General features: G+C 47.3%; 2 protein-coding genes across 4 annotated transcripts in view; one reads left to right on the top strand and one right to left on the bottom strand.

Annotated features, from left to right (window-relative positions):
• LLGL1 (LLGL scribble cell polarity complex component 1) overlaps positions 1–18,921 on the bottom strand; it is a 363,828-nt gene that overhangs the window by 71,112 nt on the left and 273,795 nt on the right. The window lies entirely within an intron of this gene.
• The window catches only part of LOC133208630 (voltage-dependent T-type calcium channel subunit alpha-1H-like), a 118,169-nt gene that overhangs the window by 25,540 nt on the left and 73,708 nt on the right, over positions 1–18,921 (top strand). For all 3 annotated transcript variants that reach the window (XM_061346660.1, XM_061346651.1, XM_061346643.1), the window contains exons 6-8: positions 9,795–9,887; positions 11,785–12,574; positions 17,846–18,258. In XM_061346660.1, coding sequence (XP_061202644.1) covers positions 9,795–9,887; positions 11,785–12,574; positions 17,846–18,258 — 1,296 coding nt within the window. The remainder of the gene's footprint in view (positions 1–9,794; positions 9,888–11,784; positions 12,575–17,845; positions 18,259–18,921) is intronic.

Below are 18,921 nucleotides of genomic sequence, written 5' to 3'. Positions count from 1 at the left end.
ACTGTGAGGTTTGGCATGATATTAAGTTCCCTTTATTGCACATGAATTTCAGCCGCAACAATAAGAGCAGTAATTACAGGTATTGTTGTCACACTGCAAATGATGAATTACCCACCTAACCAAAGTCCAATTTAATTTGGATTACTGACAGACTCAGTGGAGCAACCAAACCATTGCCACCTTCCTCACTGTCAGTGTTGCGTGGCCAGGCCTGAATGCAGAAACCCGGTTAAAAGAGAAGGGGGTTGGATGGGTGGTGAGATACACAGTTTGGGAGGACAAGATTATTTAGGCAACTTTGCACCCCACAGAGTCCTTGCTGGGATGGTTTCAAGTCTGACTTGCAGAAAAGCAAGGTTTATGCTAGCACTGAGGAGGCAATGGTTTTGGCAAAACTTGTGAGGCAACTTCAGAGGAGCATTAACAGGCAGAACCAAGAGGAGATCAAGGGAACGAGTTGTTCCTCTGTGTCTCCTTCCAGGGTATAGTTGGAAGGACTGAACTTTGAGGGCAAATGTACAGGGAAACAACAACATGTCCATTCAATACAAGAGAGAAGTCTTGCTGGTGCTGGCTGAGTTACCTTTCCTCTGGCCTTTTCTTCACATGTATTTCAGAAGTAGCTGTGTTTTGAAAGCGGTTCCTTAACGGAAGACCCTCTTGAAATTAGTCCTTGGATGCAGCTCTCAGTTCATGATGCTCTTTCTGTTGTATGTTGTTCTGAGTTCATATTGCTTCTATGAGGCTTTGCTTAAGAAGACATCTCAGTTAACAAGTTAATCAAGGCATACAAGTAATACATCTCTGGCCCATCGTGAGAAGGCTCTGGCAAGGGAATCCTCAGAGGAGACTTCTGCATTCAGCAGCCCCCTTGCTGCTGTCAGGGAATGAAAAACAAAACAGGTTGTGTTCATGAGAACTGAAGACAGCCCAGCAGGCACGCGTCATGATAAGAATGCCCAAGAACAGAAAAGCTGAATCACTTTATGAAGGAAGATGTCTGGAAGTAGAGGAGCATTAAAGGAACTCTTAGCAGCAGCAAGAGTTCAAGGCGTTATCTTGATAGCATGCTTGTATGCATAACTCCCGCTTGTTCCTGGTCTCACCAAAGAGTATGCTATAGCCATGGAGGTGTGGGTGAGCAGCTCAAGGGAGAAAACAAGGTGAGGTGGGTAAGCAGGGGAATTGATGCCACCCACTTCGTCCTTCATTTGTCCTCCTGCGGATGGCAGGCTGCCTGAGCAGGTGTGACAGTTGGCAGTGACAGCCGTCTGCTGCCGGCCGCCTGCTGAAATACCCCTTTCATTTGCATGTGAAGGTACCTCTTCCTTGCTCTAGCTTGTCAGAAAAGCCCCTGGGAGCTTGTGGAAGCTCTCAATGCAATCAAGGATTTATTCATCTTGACCCTGTGCTGCGCGCCGAAGAGGAGCTGGTTTTATGCCTGTGTTGCTGACACTGCTTCTGCTAGAATCTGTGCTGGTAGATGGGCCAGCTGAGAAGGCCCCAGGCTTGGGGGAGACTTCAGGTTTGGAGAGAGGAAGGTCCCTTTGTCTCATGTCACTGTTGTTTGGTGCCCTGATCTGTTCCACAGCTGTTGCCCACATTGTTTCAGCCTCTGCTCATCATGGTTGAAAGCCTTCCCTGAGGTTTTTCTCCCTTGCCTGGAAATCTTTCAGCTAAATCTGTGATGGGAACCATATCTTCATTTGAATTAAAGGAGAAATTATGCACATTTTAATGCACTTCTGCTATGGCCAAATTCGAGAGGAAGTTTGGAGTCCCTCCTTGTCTATAGTGTCACTCAGTCAGGAAAAGGTCTTGTTTGAGGAGACAAGACCTGAACTTCTAACATTGCTTTCTCTTAGACTGAGCACAAACCTCTGCTCTGGAACCTCCTGACAGGGTCATTCCTCTTAGTTCGTACTTGCACATCTTCCTCTTAGCTGGGCTGTCACTCAGATATTAATGTGGGCCTTTTGGGAGATCTGCTGTTCTTCCTTTGTTGCTGGGACCTCAGGGTGCCTCAACCAAGTTCTTTATAAAATGACAGCTCAGGAATGATTACCCCAAGAGTATTGAACACAAGATGCTACTAATACACTTGCCTGTATTAGCAGCAATAGAGGTTGCCTGTGCTGCAACCTCTGCTCTTCCACTAGTCTTGATGTGGGAAAGCCAAAAGGCACACTGAAGCAGAGGGAAGTGAAAGAGCCTGGGGCTTCCAACTTGCAGATGTATTTATGTGTGCAGCGTGGTCCAGCGAGCCAGAAGCAGCTGTCACGTGGGGGTGCCCATGTTTTCAGAGTTCATTGAGTCAATAATTTTTTGGCCAAAAGGACTTTTTTTTTGTCAAATGGCTCATTCTTTAAACTGGAGAGATGTGTCAACAGTGCTTGTCTGTGCTGAATTTGGCAAGGACAGAGTTCGGAGCTTCTAATTTCCACTGCTTCAAGATCGTGCTTTGTCACTACACTCAAATCTGCTTTGGATCACCAAAAATATTACGCTGTAAATGATGGGGTTTGAGTTTTGTTGGTGTTGCTTTTTTTGATTTGGTCAGCTACATAAACATCATTTTCTGTCTTTGAAGAGCTTTCTTGCTGAATACCCAGTCTAAAAATATCCAGCCCCTTTAAAGCATCTCAGACTGTGCTTCCAAGAGGATTAGTTGCTTTTGAAAGAACTCCTTCATTCTGAAGGTTATAAGGACTTGTCCCATATAGCACAAGTCAGGGAGACCATCCTGATTTCAGGTCTGGACCACCTAACCGATGGGAGGTACTGAGCATGGCACAGAAACCTATTGCATCCTCTGTAGCTTTGGAAGGGTTTCATCCCGTTTCAGTCATAGGCTCTTATAGGGAGAGTAGAAAGAGAGGTGCCTGCAGAAAGCCATGGACTAACCTGGAGTCCAGTTAAGTGCTGAAAAAGCTGCTGGTCTTGAGGCACACCAGCAATTCTTACAGGGAAACCTTGGTTTGAACACCCCAAACCTGCTCCATGATCAGGTGCTGCTATTGCACCTTGACCCATGAGTTGTACATAGTGTAGTGGAGACTTGTACACAAAGATAAAGGTTCAGCTCCTTTATCCTGATGTCCCCATCCAAATGTCCCCAGACTGCCTTGAGCTGGCAGATTCATCCACAGTGTGAATGGGTAAAGCTTAGACACTTGAACACCTGAAATGTGTTTTATGCCATAGTCCTGCACAGAGGGTAGTTGTGCTTGAAGCTGTGCACCCTTTGTCCCTAACATAATTTGAAACAAGGTGTAACAATATGAATACCAAAAATCCTTGCTTTTTGCATTTGGGACAGTACCCAACTGCTGTGTTCCAGACAGTGGTGTCTGGAGAACCACTGTCATTCATATCATTGCTATATGGTATGCTCATCTGTAAGCAAGGAGCTCAATCTGGCTTCGGTTCCATTCTCCTCATTGCAGACTCTTCGTCTTTCAGCTTTGCTCTGCTATAAAGCTCTGATTTATGGTGCTCTCTATGATAATGGACTCATTATTGGTGAAGCTAAACAGTTAAATACAGTCCCTGTGCATAAGATACTTTACACAAACAATGAAGATGGAGGATAATTATCACAGTAAATCAAACCTCATGAATATGGACTGAGATGTGATTTGTTATAAGCAGCAGTCATCCGAAATCAGTGGTGTTTTTGCTATCGGATGAGGATCTTGCATTATTTAGTGTGAAACAGAGAGGTAGCAACTAACCTTTTTGTAGCAAAAGTTGTTGAGTTTTACGGCATTTTTAAGCTGGTAGATTCACTTTCATGAGGTTTGGGGCCACCAATAACAGTACTGGGGACATGTCCAGTTCTCTTGCACACCGGCTGCACTCTGCCTCTCAAGATCCACTGCGAAGCGGTAATGCTGACCAGAGATTGATTGCGTTTATGTGGAACAAATTTGAGAGGCCACCAATACAAGACATTTAAAGTTGCACAGTTTCCTTCCTTGTGTGTTGCAGGGCCACTTTTCAGAGCAGATATGGGCTTTGCAAGACTCTCCCTTTATAACAAAATGGCTTGAAGTCGTTTGGAAAGCAAGCAGGCCCTCAAAGTGAAAGGAAAAGCATCTGTTCAGAGGACATCAGTCAATCTGATAAAACCTGTTTTTCTGACCACAGAGGTTACTTAACACCATGTGCCATGAGGAAATAATTAAAATGGTGAATTTGCCTTCAAAAGTAGCGATGTGATTAGCTACCAAGCACTCTGCATAGGGAAAAGGAATACTCCATTATTTGCTGGTCAGTGCTTACCAGCCAAATCAATATGCCCAAGAGGACAGAATACCTAGATAAGAGGCTTTCAGAAATGAATGCTGAAGGTCTAATAAAACTTACTTGAGACCATCATAGTAATTAATAGCTCTCACAATTCTTGGATCTTGTCTTGATGAGGTTTATAAAAACAATCCTCAGGGCCAGGGAAATGATGAGATAAAAGGTAAATAGAACTAAATAATCATGGTGGTCCTTAGAGTTGCTGCTCAGTTCAACATAATTGATCTTGATGCAGATAATGCCCATCTTGTCCCCCAGAGGACCCAGTTTAGGCCAAAGCTAAAGAGGCTGAGTGCAAATTATAGATGTCAATTAAGATGAAAACTTGGAATGGTTTGGAAACATTTGGGTTTCTCTGTATCTCTGTATCATCTCCTGCTTTGGCCAGGCACTGAGTTGAAAATGCATCTGTAGTTCTGCAATCAGCCACCAAGGGAGCTGCTGTTTGCCAGAGTTATGCCCTATAGGGGTTTTCATCAAAGTGTGAGATGCTGATTTTGGTTCCCATGCTTAGGGAGGCCGTCTCTACAAAAGAAGTTTGTCCAAGTCATCATAGAAGTGAAATCTTACCATGAGAATCATAGAATAGTTAGGGTTGGAAAGGGCCTTAAGATCATCTTGTTCTAACCCCCTGCCATGGACAGGAACACCTCACACTAAATTATGGCACCCAAGGCTCTGTATAACCTGGCCTTGAACACTGCCAGGGATGGAGCATTTGCAACTTCCCTGGGCAACCCATTCCAGTGCCTCACCACCCTCACAGTCAAGAACTTCTTCCTTACCTCCAACCAGAACTTCCCCTGTTTAATTTTGAACCCATCACCTCTTATCCTATTGCTACAGTCCCTGATGAAGAGCCCCTCTCCAGCATCCTTGTGAGAAGGATCAGGCCTCAGGGCTAGGCTGGAGTTCTGCATGCTGTTCATTCTGTCCTTACAATCTTTTCAGCCTCACTTCACACAGTAATTTTCCAAACTTTCCTCGATTGATTAGTGGCACCTCAAGGTTGGTTTCTCCCTGCATCAGTCCATCTGGCACTAGCCATTAGTGCTTTCTAATACACACAATGTAATTTAGTGTGTGACTTTAATTAGTAAAGTAGTTTGGGTTGGAGTCTGGGTGTCAGGTTTTTTCCCCTGGATGATTCTGTTTTCTTAACTGACACTTAAGCAAAAGAAAAGCACCCTGCTTTCGAATGGATGATAGCCAAGAACTTGCAAAAATGTTGGCAGAGTTCAAAGACAAGGATTTTTATGATTAAAACTTCTTGACATAATAAAAGAAATTGTTCTGCAGAGACCTCTGAAGTGACCCAAGGAAAAAACAATATAAACCTCCTGTCTCCCAGGGAACAGTGAGGAGCTCTGAGTTAATTGCCAGTGTCTTTAATCTACATCTCCCTTGTGATCTTCTCTCTGGAGTTCTAGACCGATTCTGATCAGCTTCACTAGAAGACCCGATTCTGTCCCCAGTTATGTTCCTATAAATCAGCCAAGCATTGTTACAACTGGTTAAATTATTGTAGCCTGAGCAGACCATGAGGATCAAAATCACAGAACAGAAGACCAAAAAAACACCCAAATATCTGATGGTCCATCCTCATCTTGCTGGAATTAGTATGATGGTGATAAGGGAGGGCCCGACTGGAGACTGCATGGGTGGTAATCAAGCCAGAGATCAGTGAAGTCTCTCTTTACCTTCACCTGAGTGAGCTTTCTGTTACATTCCTGCAGTGATGGAAGACAGGATCAGACACAAGACTTGGGGCTTTAGCGCTCAGTCTCATAGCCACTGATGGGAGACAAATGATTTATCCCACCTCTGCCCATGCTGTGTAAGAGGTAAAGAACTGAATGAGCAGGCAAGGACAGATCAGCCTGATCTCTGATAAGTTAGAAGTCAACTCTGTTCTCTGCCTGGAGTCCTTCAAAGGCAATAATCATTCCCTATGCTAGGGGGGCAGCATCTTCCTTTCCTACTGGGTCTGCAGCGCATGATTCCAGTTGGCAGCACTTTGTAGGACAACCTTGCCAATCATCTTAATTGAATCTTTCAGCTGTTTCCCTGAAGCTGCCAGTTTTAGATCTTGCACATCTTTTTCATCCGAGCAGAATTAGGAAGCGTGTTTCTTGCCGTCTTATCGCTGTTGATAAATAATTGTATGTTGCATTTATTGGAAGCTTTGAACTGGTACATTTGGAGACACTGTTTAATATGTCTGGCTGTGAACAACCACGGCCTGAACAGATTTTAATTACTGAGAAGGGATTGCTGAGATTGGAAAGCACAAGAAAGGTGCTCCAGGTCCTTGGAAGACATCTATAAAGGCCTTGGAGGGCCAAATGCTGGAGCTGCAGTCAGCTGGATTAATCAGATTGGAAAGTGAAGAGAGGAGGAAGTCATTTCTGCTTAGCGCAGTAGGTGATATTGCAGTCAGGGTGCCCCAAGGGAGGAACAGTAGGCAAAGCAATGCTGGAAAATATATCTGTGCTCTTGGGAGCAGAGTGAGAGTTGCTGGCTTTCCCTTTGAGTTCAGCTGGCCTGAGAAGTGTGTGGGATCAAAGTGAGCATTGGAGCAGTGAACCTTACACCGGTACAGATGCCTTTGACCTGACTCCAAAAATAGTTGAAGAGTGATGTAGAGACCAGCAGGAAAGAAGTCCACAGCATGGTGAGAATCAGGCTGTAAAAATCATAGGCAGTGTTTCAGACCAGACAGGTGGCTACACACGTGTGCTATCCTGCATTTCTCCAGAGCTATTTGATTAAAGGAAAAGAAGGAAGACAGATGTTTGTGAGCACGCTGTCTTACAAGATTGCTAGGACTCTCTAATCCTCATCAGCTCAGGAATCCCTCCCCTAGGTACTGCTGCATTTGTGCTGGCTGATGTGTCCAAGAAGGAATCCACAAAGATGTCAAAGAGAACAAAAGCCCAGTGGTTTTGTTTAGTTTACAAGTGAGCAGTAAATAATGCAAATTCTAATTGCACCTTAACTATTCTGAGAGCTGGATGAGCATTTTCAGCTCTCCAGAGGAGAAATGTGGTGTGTTGATTGATTCTTGCTGAAAATGCTGTCTAGCATGTGAGAAAAATACCTCTATAAACGTTGGTTGGCCCTCGCTCTTGTCTCGACAGCTGCTTCCCAGGTAGGGAGCTGGCAGCACCTGCAGAAGCCCAACAGCAGCCCTCAGGTAACTGCTTTTGTAAAGAGGGTTCTTTGTTTAATCCTTTTTGATACAATTGATTTGAAGATTGCATCAGTTCTACCCAATGTAAATTGGGTGAAGAAGGGTGGCAAATACGTTTGGAGTCCCTGGGCCAATTTTTCATCCCCAAGTGTAAAGGGATGGAGCATCTGCTGTGCCAGCTGTGGCAGCCTGACTCCAAAATGCCCATCCAAATAGAGGAGAAGGAAGGAAGAGAAGGAAATCCGGACAGCACAGAGGAGGCTGTTTCATAGGTAGTTGGCAGTGGTTTGGTTTAGCCCTGTCTCACCTTCCACTTGATCCCTCCAGTTGCTCCATGAACCTAAACAGGCATTGGGTGCAGGAGACAATTGTTTGCTGTGCACAGCCCACACAGGCAAGTAATGCAGCCAAAAAGAACTTTGCTCTCTATAAATGTTTCAGCCATGTTAAAGGAAAGGCAGAAAAGGGCAGTTCCAGTTTGACTGCTTGCTGGTTTCACACCACTGAACAGACTGATTACTGCCTGTGTCTGCCCAGGCAGCTTAACCCCTTCTCAGACTCCACTGTGAATAACAGCACTTGCCTCCAGGCAAAAAAGAATGTGTCTATTGCTTAAAACATTCTACCACAGATTATTCTCTGGCATTCACGTTGGCCAAAAGCATTGGTTTTGTTAAACCCACGCCACTGGAAGCATAGCATTCCTGTCTGATACCTGTGTATTGCTAACCAGCAGAAAGGATGTGATAGGAATGCATGTGATGAGGAACAGGAGAGGTGGGTGTAGTTTGTGTAAATGCAGCCAGCATCTCATCAGACCTGACTGCTTAAAGCCATTGGCAATGGTGACAACCAAACAGCTGCAGAGACAGTTTTTACCTGCTGCTTGGCAGATCATGTGTATTGGTTTTAGCTGCGTTCGCTGGCAGCTTCTCACTCAGGTGCATGGTGGGTGTCAAGTTGTGCGTGCTTCAACGTGGGAAGTGGGCTTGAAAACTTGATGAAACATCACCATGTTTGACTTCAGCGTGAGAGAAATCAAGGCTATGATTCTATGATGCTTAAGACTAGGTCGTGCTTTTCTTCCAGCACCCATGAGCTGATGCAAGGTGCTCACAGGAAACCTGTGAGTGCTGATGGTGTGTATATAGTAATGCTCTCCCCCTTGCAGATGTGATCATATACCAAAGATCCATATCTAGAAGCTTCTTCCAGCTCCTTGGGTAAAAAAACCCAAGAGAAAAGCAGCAAGGATTCATGTCTGACTTCCCTGCAAGTGTTTTGCCCTGATGCTCCAGGTGTGACAAGAGCATTGTTTTATTCAGTGCTTCAACCTCAAGCGCTTTATGGAGCTGCTTTTCTGTACACACCACATAGAAAGTCTTCTACGTTGATGATTCTTGATCCTTGTCTTGTTCACAGCAAGCTAATTCACAGTTCCTCTACTCAAACAGGGTCTAAACCAGGACTGGTGCCACTGCAAATTGGAAGCAGGTGGCAATTCCAGGTTTATGCTGGGACCGCCAAGGCTCACAATAGATGTAACAAATAGGGTACATCAGTGTAAGTAAATTCAGACAGGAGCTTTGATTTTGATGGGAATTGTGCTGGAATTTCAGCTCTAGGGCTAGTAGCAGGCTAGCACTAGAGGTTTGGTATGTTTTAGCTAAATAAAAAGTGTAAATTACATGGCAGAATTTGCTTTGCTCTGCACACAGCCTGTGTGGTGTTAATTAAATCCTCAGCTTCTTTTCTAGTGGAAGGAAGACTGCGAAAACGAGTATGAAATCAATTCTACATTTAATTAAAGCAACTCTCTTCCATTCTCATGCTTTCCCACTATGATACTGGTGATGCAGTTGTAACGGTGAGCCAGTAGGAATCACAAAGAAATTGGTTTTACAGGAACAAAATTGACTTAAAAACTTATGAATTTTATGGGTAGCGTTACAAAACCAGGAGCTAAGGTAAAAGCCCAGATCTCTGCACAGAGAGGCTCTTTTTGTTTATAATCCCCCCTTGGAATTTCTCTGCACTGGCTCAGAACCAGTGTTTCAGGTGTTTTATTGTAATGCTTTATTATTTTAATCATGCCAGTTCCTGTAGAAATCTCAGGCCAGTCCTTTGGTCACACATTGCTGCTGTCTTAAGCCAACTGTGAGAAGGGCAGCAGGTCTGGATGGATCCTGAGAGATGCTGTGGAGTGATGAGTACCAGGCACTGTCGGAAGATTGATGTTTACTGGCTTTTTGGATGACTTGTTCTTACACTTTCTTTCTCTGTCTTCCCATAGGTTATAACCCTGGAAGGATGGGTTGACATCATGTATTATGTGATGGATGCACATTCTTTTTACAATTTTATATATTTTATATTGCTTATAATAGTAAGTATGAACTGTGAGTTGCTCCCATTCCTTGTCCTTGTGGGGTAAAGCTGTTCCCTGGGCTTTTCACAGAGGAGTGCCAGCCAGGATTCAGAACGGGAGACCTTCCTTCTGCCATAAAGCATAATCATGTAGGTTGTGATTAGTACTGCAGGGACAAAATATTGGCTACAACAGCCCTTTTTAGTGTCACATGTGATGCATAGCCACAGCTTGTCAAGCCATATGGTCCCTCTTACTGTCCCCAGTCTTGGTCTTGTTACCTTGATGTGTCCTACTCTTGTGCCTTGCCCAAGCCACTGCTAACAGAACAAAGAGCAGAGAGGCTGTAGCTTTTCTTCCTTTAGTCTCCTCAGTGGCCAGAGGACACCTTATTTCAATGAAGGGCCTTCAAACTGTTGAGCTTGAGCTGAGCCCTTTGAATAAGTGCTAATAGCAGTGCACCTTGCTGAGATCTTACGGTGCAAAGTGTTACTCACTGGAGGTGCTGGAGGTTGTCTTCAGAAGCTGCCATTCCATGTTAGCAAGGTTCTCCCTTTCATGATGGGCACAACCTTCTCCAGGGGTCCACATCTGTTGAAAAGTTAAGGATTTAAGTCAAGAGGAGAGCAGAGGGAAAAGCATTGTGTAGATGTCAGGCAGGACATGGGATAGAGGCACTTCGAAGTGCTTTTGTGGCTGGATGTTCTTTATACATGCCCCTGTCCTCGTCAGTGCGGTTTTGAAGGCCTTGGGAAGTCAATCCACCACAGCTCCTGCCACCAGTGGGAAAGGCATGGATCAGAGCAGTGTGACAGATTCCCAGTAATTAATAGCATTCTGAAGCCAGTGATTTTTGAGCCTTTAGCAATGGGCCATGCATAGTAGAGATTTATGCTCCACTCTTTTGAACCCTTCTCTACATATGGATCCTTGCAGAAAAGCCAGAAGGTGACTAACCTCCAAATCGCTTGGAGCTGGGAATGGCACCCTTGCTGCTTCTCAAACAGTATCCAGGCTGATACTACAAACTGGAGAACAGCACTACAAACCATCTCCCTGTGGCTTCCTGTGAGGATTCACCAGACAATGGTCCAGATTAAATCCATGTGTTTCCTACTGAGCAGAGCAGAGAGGTTTGGCCATGTAGACAGTGGCACTTTCTTGACGTCAGTCCCTTTCACGCCTAAGGACAGTGACTCTCTGATGGGAATATCTGACATTTTCCTCTGGCTGCTTCTTGAACCCAAGTGGTGAGGAACCAGTTTGTGGGCTCAACAGCTGAGGGAAAGATGTAGCCTTGGGCCACTTCAGATTCTTGTCCTTGGGACCTCGTTTTGAAAACCTGGTATCACCCAAGAGCACAACAACTCAACCAGACAATAAATTAGACCTCTCAAGGAGCATCCCGGAGATGCATTTCTCTGTGTCAGAGAGATGCAAGAGTGCAAAGTCACAGATGCATGGACCCTGCCTGTGGTCCTCAAAACGATGGCATGCTATGCCAGGGTGTGAAGTGATAGAGGAAGAGAAGAGGCAGTTTCAGTACAGCACAAACTGGACTTCAGACCAGCTTTCCTTGCAGGTTGGCTGGGTGTTCCTTAGAAAATCTGTGTTGTGTTTCGTACACCCTGCGTTAGTAGCAAATGTCATCACTGTTGAGGGGGGAAAGTGGTGAAGGCTATTGTTAACATCTTTCTTTGCCATTGCTAAAATAACTTAACATGGCTTAGGAGCAAATTTAGCAGCTCAGGCACATGTTGACAAAACATTTGGTGAGCAGACCCTGAGATTTGGCATGTTTGGAAATCTCAAGATTTCTAAGAACCACACTTCAAGTCCAGACAGCATACGGTGGTGAAGAACATGTCGTGCTTTGTAAAGGCCCTGCTAATTCCTTTCCCTGTGTTTTCTCCAGGTTGGTTCCTTCTTTATGATTAACTTGTGCCTGGTTGTGATAGCAACACAGTTTTCTGAAACAAAGCAGCGGGAGAACCAGCTGATGCAGGAGCAGCGGGCCCGGTATCTCTCCAACGACAGCACAATTGCCAGCTTCTCAGAGCCAGGTAGCTGCTATGAGGAGCTGCTCAAGTACATCTGCCACATCTTCAGGAAGGTGAAGCGACGGACGATACGTCTCTACAATAACTGGCAGAGTAAGCGCCGGAAAAAAGTGAACCCAAACAGCACCACGAACGGGCAAAGCCACCGAGGCAAAAAGCGCATCACCTCCATCCATCACCTCATCCACCATCACCATCACCACCACCACCATCACTACCACATCAGCAATGGGAGCCCTCGGGGGCCACGCTCCAACCCCGAGATCTGCGACTTGGAGCTCAAAGTCATGAAGCCTGGAGGCCAACTGATGCTTCCTCCTCCATCGCCCAACTTGCAGAGCCCTGCTCCTCCTCCAGATTCGGAGTCCGTGCACAGCATTTACCATGCAGACTGTCACGTTGAAGGACCACAAGTGAACTGTAAGTCTTCCAATGCCCCTGCAAGCACTAAACTGACTGCTGGACTCTCCAACCGTGGCAACATGAACTATCCTACTATCCTGCCTTCTCCAACTAGCAAAGCCAGTTCTGTTCCAGTTCCCAAGGGAAAGAAGAATGGCAATTCACCTGTGGCTGTGGTTAATAGCCCTGTAAATTTGGGCACGGATTCTTATGGGAAGCTACAGCAACTGGTAGGAGAGCATGGTAAGGACAAACAAACTGATGTTTATTACTTAGGAAAACTGGGGAATGGGCAAATTGCTCAAGAGTTATGGTGTTAAGAGGCTTTTGCTGGAGGCCTCTCTCCTGTGGTTACAAAGCATGTATTTTTGAGCTCCTCTGGTATGCTTAGTGATATTCCGGAGGGTCTCCCTCTCTTCCCACCCAAGAACTGATCTATGCAGCCCCTGGAATTACATCTGTGGTAGATGAAGGATTTGCTGGCTGCAGCCCTGCAGCAGAGCAGCCCTAGCTGCTGGGAAATGGTACCCTAAAGGGAAGAGTGGGTGGAAGCTGGTGAAGTGTAAGGTATGGGAAATGTAAGAAGCTTGAAATAGGGAGGCACTGGAAGAACTCAGACATTTCTAGAAACCCTTAGTTCTGCTCTGATGGGACTCTGCGCCTCTGAGTTTCTCCTTGGCAAGGAGAAGGTTTGGAGGCAGACCCATCACTGCAGGATCTTGCTCTGTGTTAGTCCTCAGAGGATGCATGTGAGGGCAGGAGTGCAGCAGAGCTATGGGTTTCAAGCTTTTCTTCCCATCTTTCCCTATGAGCAGAAGTGTAAGACTGAGATTTGGAGCTCTGTTCCATCTGAATGAATGAGGAGCATCTCGGTGATTCTTTCATACCTCTGTCCCACCGCTGTGTGTACAGACAGCAGCACTGTTAGTGTAGCTTTCTCTCCCTTCACGTATAAATCACCCACTGCTGGAGTTGTGATTGTAAGCACCGCTTAGGTTTCTGTTTTGCAAAATGTTTCCAGTTCTCCTGGCTGGAGCTGAAGGATGAAAAATAGAGTCTGAAGCCCTCAAACAGTAAAAAGTCCAAAAAATCTCGCTTCTATTTTTCTAATCTCTTTAAGGCAAAGCCATCATCTGTTTTTTTTCCAGTGTTTTCCAAAACTGTTTATCTGTGTGTGCATGGACACAAATATTTCTCCTAGTGATGTATGTGCTGCAAAAATACCAAGCCTAGCTTGGGGGGGGTCACAGGAAAGGTTGCTTTGCCAGAGAGGTTGGATGGCTCCTCTTTGTTCGTTTTCTTATTATGTTACTTTTTAAGTAACCAGACAAAAGGGTAAAGTGGTTTGTTTATAAAAACTGCCTTCAGCCAACATTTCTCTAGGCTTGGGAGCTTAGCAGGAGGGCAGGAGGGGGCGAGGTTAGTTTGCAGCGTTCTTCTGTTGTTAAGCAAAGGCTTTATATGAATCACTGGTTCATCTTTCACTGTGTTAATGGTGGTTGTTAGGAGGATGCGTATGTACCTTGAGCTAAAAGCCCAGGTTCTGCAGACGTCTGGGAAAGCAAGGGTGAGCAAAGGAGCTGCTCAAGTCGGAGGTTTGGTTCTTCATGCTTCCAAGGGGATCTGCTGCATGGCTCCTCTTTAGGAGAGGAAAGCCCCATATCTCAGCCCCAACTTCAGGGCCACTTCACTAACTTAGGAGATTCTCACATAGCCCATGGTGTTTCTTTAAAAGCCGACGGTTAGATGGAGTTGCTATTAATAATGCATGGTATCCTCTTTTTACAGAGGTATTTCAGCCCAGAGGATGCCAAAATGCTTTAAACAAATCTCCTGAAATTGTTTTGTCTCTCTCAGAAGTGTGCTCAGATCTAGGGGAAAGGGTGCATGCCACAGCTCTTGGCTGGGGAGCTGCAGCTTATCTGGCACCCTGAGGAGCACAGGGGCTGAGAAGAGAAGCAAGTCAGCTGGGCCCATCTGGAGACCCTGTCACACAGGTTGTCCATGCCCAGCTCTTCCTCTTCATGGCTTTTTCCAGGCCCTTCTTCCCCCTCCACCACACCAACAGGATTCACTTCTGCATCGCAGCCACCTTTGTATTGCAGGGATGATGGATTTGTCTTCCAGGCTTCAGGAAGATCTTGAGTGCAAATAAGCGAGCTCCTGAGTGTGTAGCTCTGCCAGGCACAGCTCCTGGTTCATGTTTGTCCATCCCAGCCGTGGAGCCATGTTAACACACTACCCGTGTGCTCAGTGGGGAAGGTGAGGTATGCTCACAAGCTCACCCAGCCCTCCTGGACTCAACTTCTTTGGGGAAAAAAAGAGCTATTTCAGTTAATCCTCTCCCTGTTCTTACAAATCAGCAAGTACGGTCTGTTCACTGCAAGACTTGTGCAAGGAGAGCACACAAGTGATATCTGAGAGCATTAAGGAGGCATTAGCAGCCAGGGTACTCTCAGCCCCAGCTGGAAGCAAGGTTGGTGTCTGCTGGGAAAGATGCAACTGTGGGAGAGAGTATCCTCTTCCCTTCTTTTGTTGTGGAATCGAACAGCCTAAAGTACAGCCTGTTCCTCCCTGTTCTTGTGCCCTGCAATGCTGCGAGGTTATTTTAGCAGGCAGCCAAGGAGACTCTGGTATTTTGAAGACATCTGCGGCGCCAGTGTTTTTCAGATGATTTTTAACACTTTGATAGCATTAAAAGACGTCTGGCAAAGCCCACTACCTCTGCTGTCTACACTGCAATGGCTGGGCTGCGGCATTCCCTTGTCAGATGGGTCCTCATTAGAAATGCCGTGTTAATGTGTGGTGCTGCTTGAAGCTCCAGTAAGGGGGCAACTGCTTCTGATCCTCCCGGTGCCTTGGCTGTAATGACCAGGAGGAGGGTGGTCCTCTCCTGCAAGGCTGCTTTGAAGGCCAGTGATAACCTGAGTGCCATTCAGGCAAGGAAAAGGCATTTTGCCCCTTGTCACAACCCTGTTTTCAAGCAAATGGGGTGCTTTTGTTTGCTGCTTTCTCTTGAAAGAGGTATTCAGGCAGGAGTGGCTGAAATCAGCAGTGTTACTGCTGGGATTGGTCCAAGCTTCTGGGCCCAGAGCCAGGAGCATCCATTGCCTTTTGCTTGGTCTCCCCAAAACTGATCTAAGTGCCCCCATCCAACCTTCAGACAGGGGCATGTTAGAGGGGAAAGCTGTCTCCTTACCCTGTTTCCTTGCATCTCAAGGAAAGCTTTCATTGATGCTTGAATGGTGTTTCATAGGAAGGATCCCGTTCTCACAGTATTGCATTCAAGCTGTAGTTTTTCTGTCATGAATATCTGCTTCCTAGATAGGAGAAAACAAAGAATTTAGGTCCTAACTCTGAAGAAATAAAACCCAGCTCCCGTTCCACCCAAACCATCCTCATCACCCTTGGCCTCACCATCCCTGTACCCAGGCTCCATGCGGGCAGTCTGCCTTTCTCCTCACACTGCAGAACATGTGGCAACGTGTTTGCTTTTAAAACACCCTGAACGCTTGCTTTGCCTCCAGCAAAGAATCCACCTGAGCTTTATTAAAGGCTGGAGGAGGGTTGCAGGAGACTGAAGGGACTACGTGACTGTCCCAAGCTGTGATCCGTGGTCTGTAGCCACTTTTGGTCCATTTCTCCCTCCTCATTATTAGCTAAATGGAAGTGCTAGCTAAATTGGGCGAAACAGCTTGATAGCGCTCAGATCACCACTAATGATGTTAGCCTGGTCACGGATAACCACAACTAATTGAAAGCGAGAGGTGTGCCACTCTGTCCTCCCTCAGCAGCAGAGCACAGAATGGCTGCTGAGCACTTTGGAGAGCAGCCCCTCAGCACCATGTCATAGAATCATAGAACGGTTTGGGTTGGAAAGGACCTTAAGATCATCCAGTTCCAACCCCCCTGCCATGGACAGGGACCCCTCACACTAAACCATGGCACCCAAGGCTCTGTCCAACCTGGCCTTGAACACTGCCAGGGATGGAGCATTCACAGCTTCCCTGGGCAACCCATTCCAGTGCCTCAGCACCCTCACAGTAAAGAACTTCTTCCTTATATCCAATCTAAACTTCCCCTGTTTCAGTTTTAACCCGTTACCCCTTGTCCTGTCACTACAGTCCCTAATGAAGAGTCCCCCCCAGCATCCCTATAGGCCCCCTTCAGATACTGGAAGGCTGCTCTGAGGTCTCCACGCAGCCTTCTCTTCTCCAGGCTGAACAGCCCCAACTTTCTCAGCCTCTCTCCATACAGGAGGTGCTGCAGCCCCTGATCATTCTCGTGGCCTCCTCTGGACTTGTTCCAACAGTTCCATGTCCTTTTTACGTTGAGGACATCAGAACTGCACACGATACTCCAAGTGAGGTCTCACGAGAGCAATGCAGAGGGGCAGGATCACCATGTCCATGGATGGGGTGGGTGTTAAGGCTTAGAGAGAGGGAAACATGCTGTAAAGCAAGAACTTCTTGGTAAGATGGATGAGTAAAGGGTGTACCAAAGGCTTATTTGAGGACACAGCAGTAGCTGCTCTGGACAAGCCATGGCTGTCCGCCATGTTGAGGTGGGAAACGGGGCTGTCCGCCATGTTGAGATGGGAATTGGGGCTGTCCGCCATGTTGAGGTGAGAAATGGGGGCTGTCCACCATGTTGAGGTGGGAAATGGGGGCTGTCCACCATGCTGAGATGGGAAGAGGGCTGTCCGCTGTGTTGAGGTGGGAAGCAGGGCTGTCCGCCAGGTTGTGGTGGGAAATGTGGGCTGTCCGCCATGTTGTGGTGGGAAATGGGGGCTGTCCGCCATGTTGAGGTGGGAAGCGGGGCTGTCCGCCATGTTGAGTTGGGAAATGGGGCTGTCCGTCATGTTGAGGTGGGAAACGGGGCTGTCCGTCATGTTGAGTTGGGAAATGGGGGCTGTCCACCATGTTGAGTTGGGAAATGGGGCTGTCCGCCATGTTGAGGTGGGAAATGGAGGATGTCCACCATGTTGAGGTGGGAAACGGGGCTGTCCGCCATGTTCAGGTGGGAAATGGGGCCTGTCCGCCATGTTGAGTTGGGAAACGGGGCTGTCCGTCATGTTGAGTTGGGAAATGGGGGCTGTCCACCATGTTGAGGTGGGAAATGGGGGCTGTCCGCCATGTTGAGGTGGGAAATGGGGGCTGTCCACCATGTTGAGGTGGGAAACGGGGCTGTCTGTCATGTTGAGGTAGGAAATGGGGGCTGTCCGCCGTGTTGAGGTGGGAAACGGGGCTGTCCGCCATGTTAAGTTGGGAACCGGGGGTGTCCACCATGTTGAGTTGGGAAATGGGGCTGTCCGCCATGTTGAGGTGGGAAATAGGGGCTGTCCACCATGTTGAGATGGGAAATGGGGGCTGTCCGCCATGTTGAGGTGGGAAACGGGGCTGTCCGACATGTTGAGGTGGGAAGCGGGGCTGTCCGCCATGTTGTGGTGGGAAATGGGGGCTGTCCACCATGTTGAGGCGTGAGGTGGCTCACGGTGCCCGTCTCCCCTTGCAGGCCTGCGGCGGACACCCAGCCGGCTGTCGGGGCTGAGCGCAGCCTGCCCACTGCCCAGCCCGCCGGGGGGCAGCCTGACCTGCGAGCTGCAGGACTGCCCCTTCTGCGCCAGCCTCCTGGAGGACCCTGAGTTCGCCTTCAGTGAGTCCGACTCCTGCGACTCCGACAGCAATGGCGTCTACGAGTTCACCCAGGACCTGCGGCACGGAGACCACAGGGACCAGCTCCAGCAGCAGCGGGGCAGGAGGAGGAGGAAGAAGAAGAAGCCCAAGGAGAGGAACAAGGTCACGCGCCTGTGGAAGGCTTTCGGCAGCAAGCTGAAGAGGATCGTGGAGAGCAAGTACTTCAACCGGGGCATTATGATCGCCATTCTCATCAACACGCTGAGCATGGGCATTGAGTACCACGAGCAGGTGAGTGTATGACCGGCCTGAAGAAGGGCTTCAGTGACGGTGTGATGTTTTGGGGTGACTCTGTCAAAGCCATGCCAGAGGAGCAGCAAGCACTTTGCATGCAATTTGGGAATGCTAAATGGGGCTGAGGGCTTGATGCTGTAGGTGTGCAGTGAGCAGGAGCATCCTTCTGTGTGCGGAAAGGTGGCTGGCAGCGCCTTGTGTGTGTTAGGACACGGCTGAAAGCCTGCCTGATTAAGCTGTCTGCTGTCTATTATTCATAGAAGTGTGAGTTGTTCTGGTGGAAATACCCCTTCGGACTGGTAGTGGTGCACATTGGACCTTGTAGTGCCCATAACCCATGCAGAAGTTCCTTCATTGATCCTAGATCTTTAGATAAAGACTTAAACTGTCAGGCAATGCTGGAAGCAACAAAGGAGAAAGGAAGTTTCTCCCTGAAGGCTTCAAAACTTGTGATTTGATCATGTAGGGTGCAGGTAGGTCTCCTTTGCAAAGTGTTCAGAGGGAGGAAAGAGAAATCACGCTGTTCACAGTATTAGTCTGAACATAGTGACGGCAGAAAGCAGTGCTGATAGGTGAAGACAGGTTATCCTTGCTGCTGGCTGATGAGAGCGTGAGGGGCTGTGCAGTGGGAGAGGGATGTAAGTCATCTGAGTATCTCCA

Source organism: Neopsephotus bourkii, unplaced genomic scaffold, assembly GCF_033783945.1.
Source record: "Neopsephotus bourkii isolate Nb327-2 ecotype Australia unplaced genomic scaffold, CSIRO-AGI_Nbou_v1 NB_39, whole genome shotgun sequence".
Lineage (NCBI taxonomy): Eukaryota > Metazoa > Chordata > Aves > Psittaciformes > Psittacidae > Neopsephotus > Neopsephotus bourkii.
The sequence above is the reverse complement of the archived record's forward strand: the minus strand, read 5'-3'. Positions and strand labels throughout refer to the sequence as shown.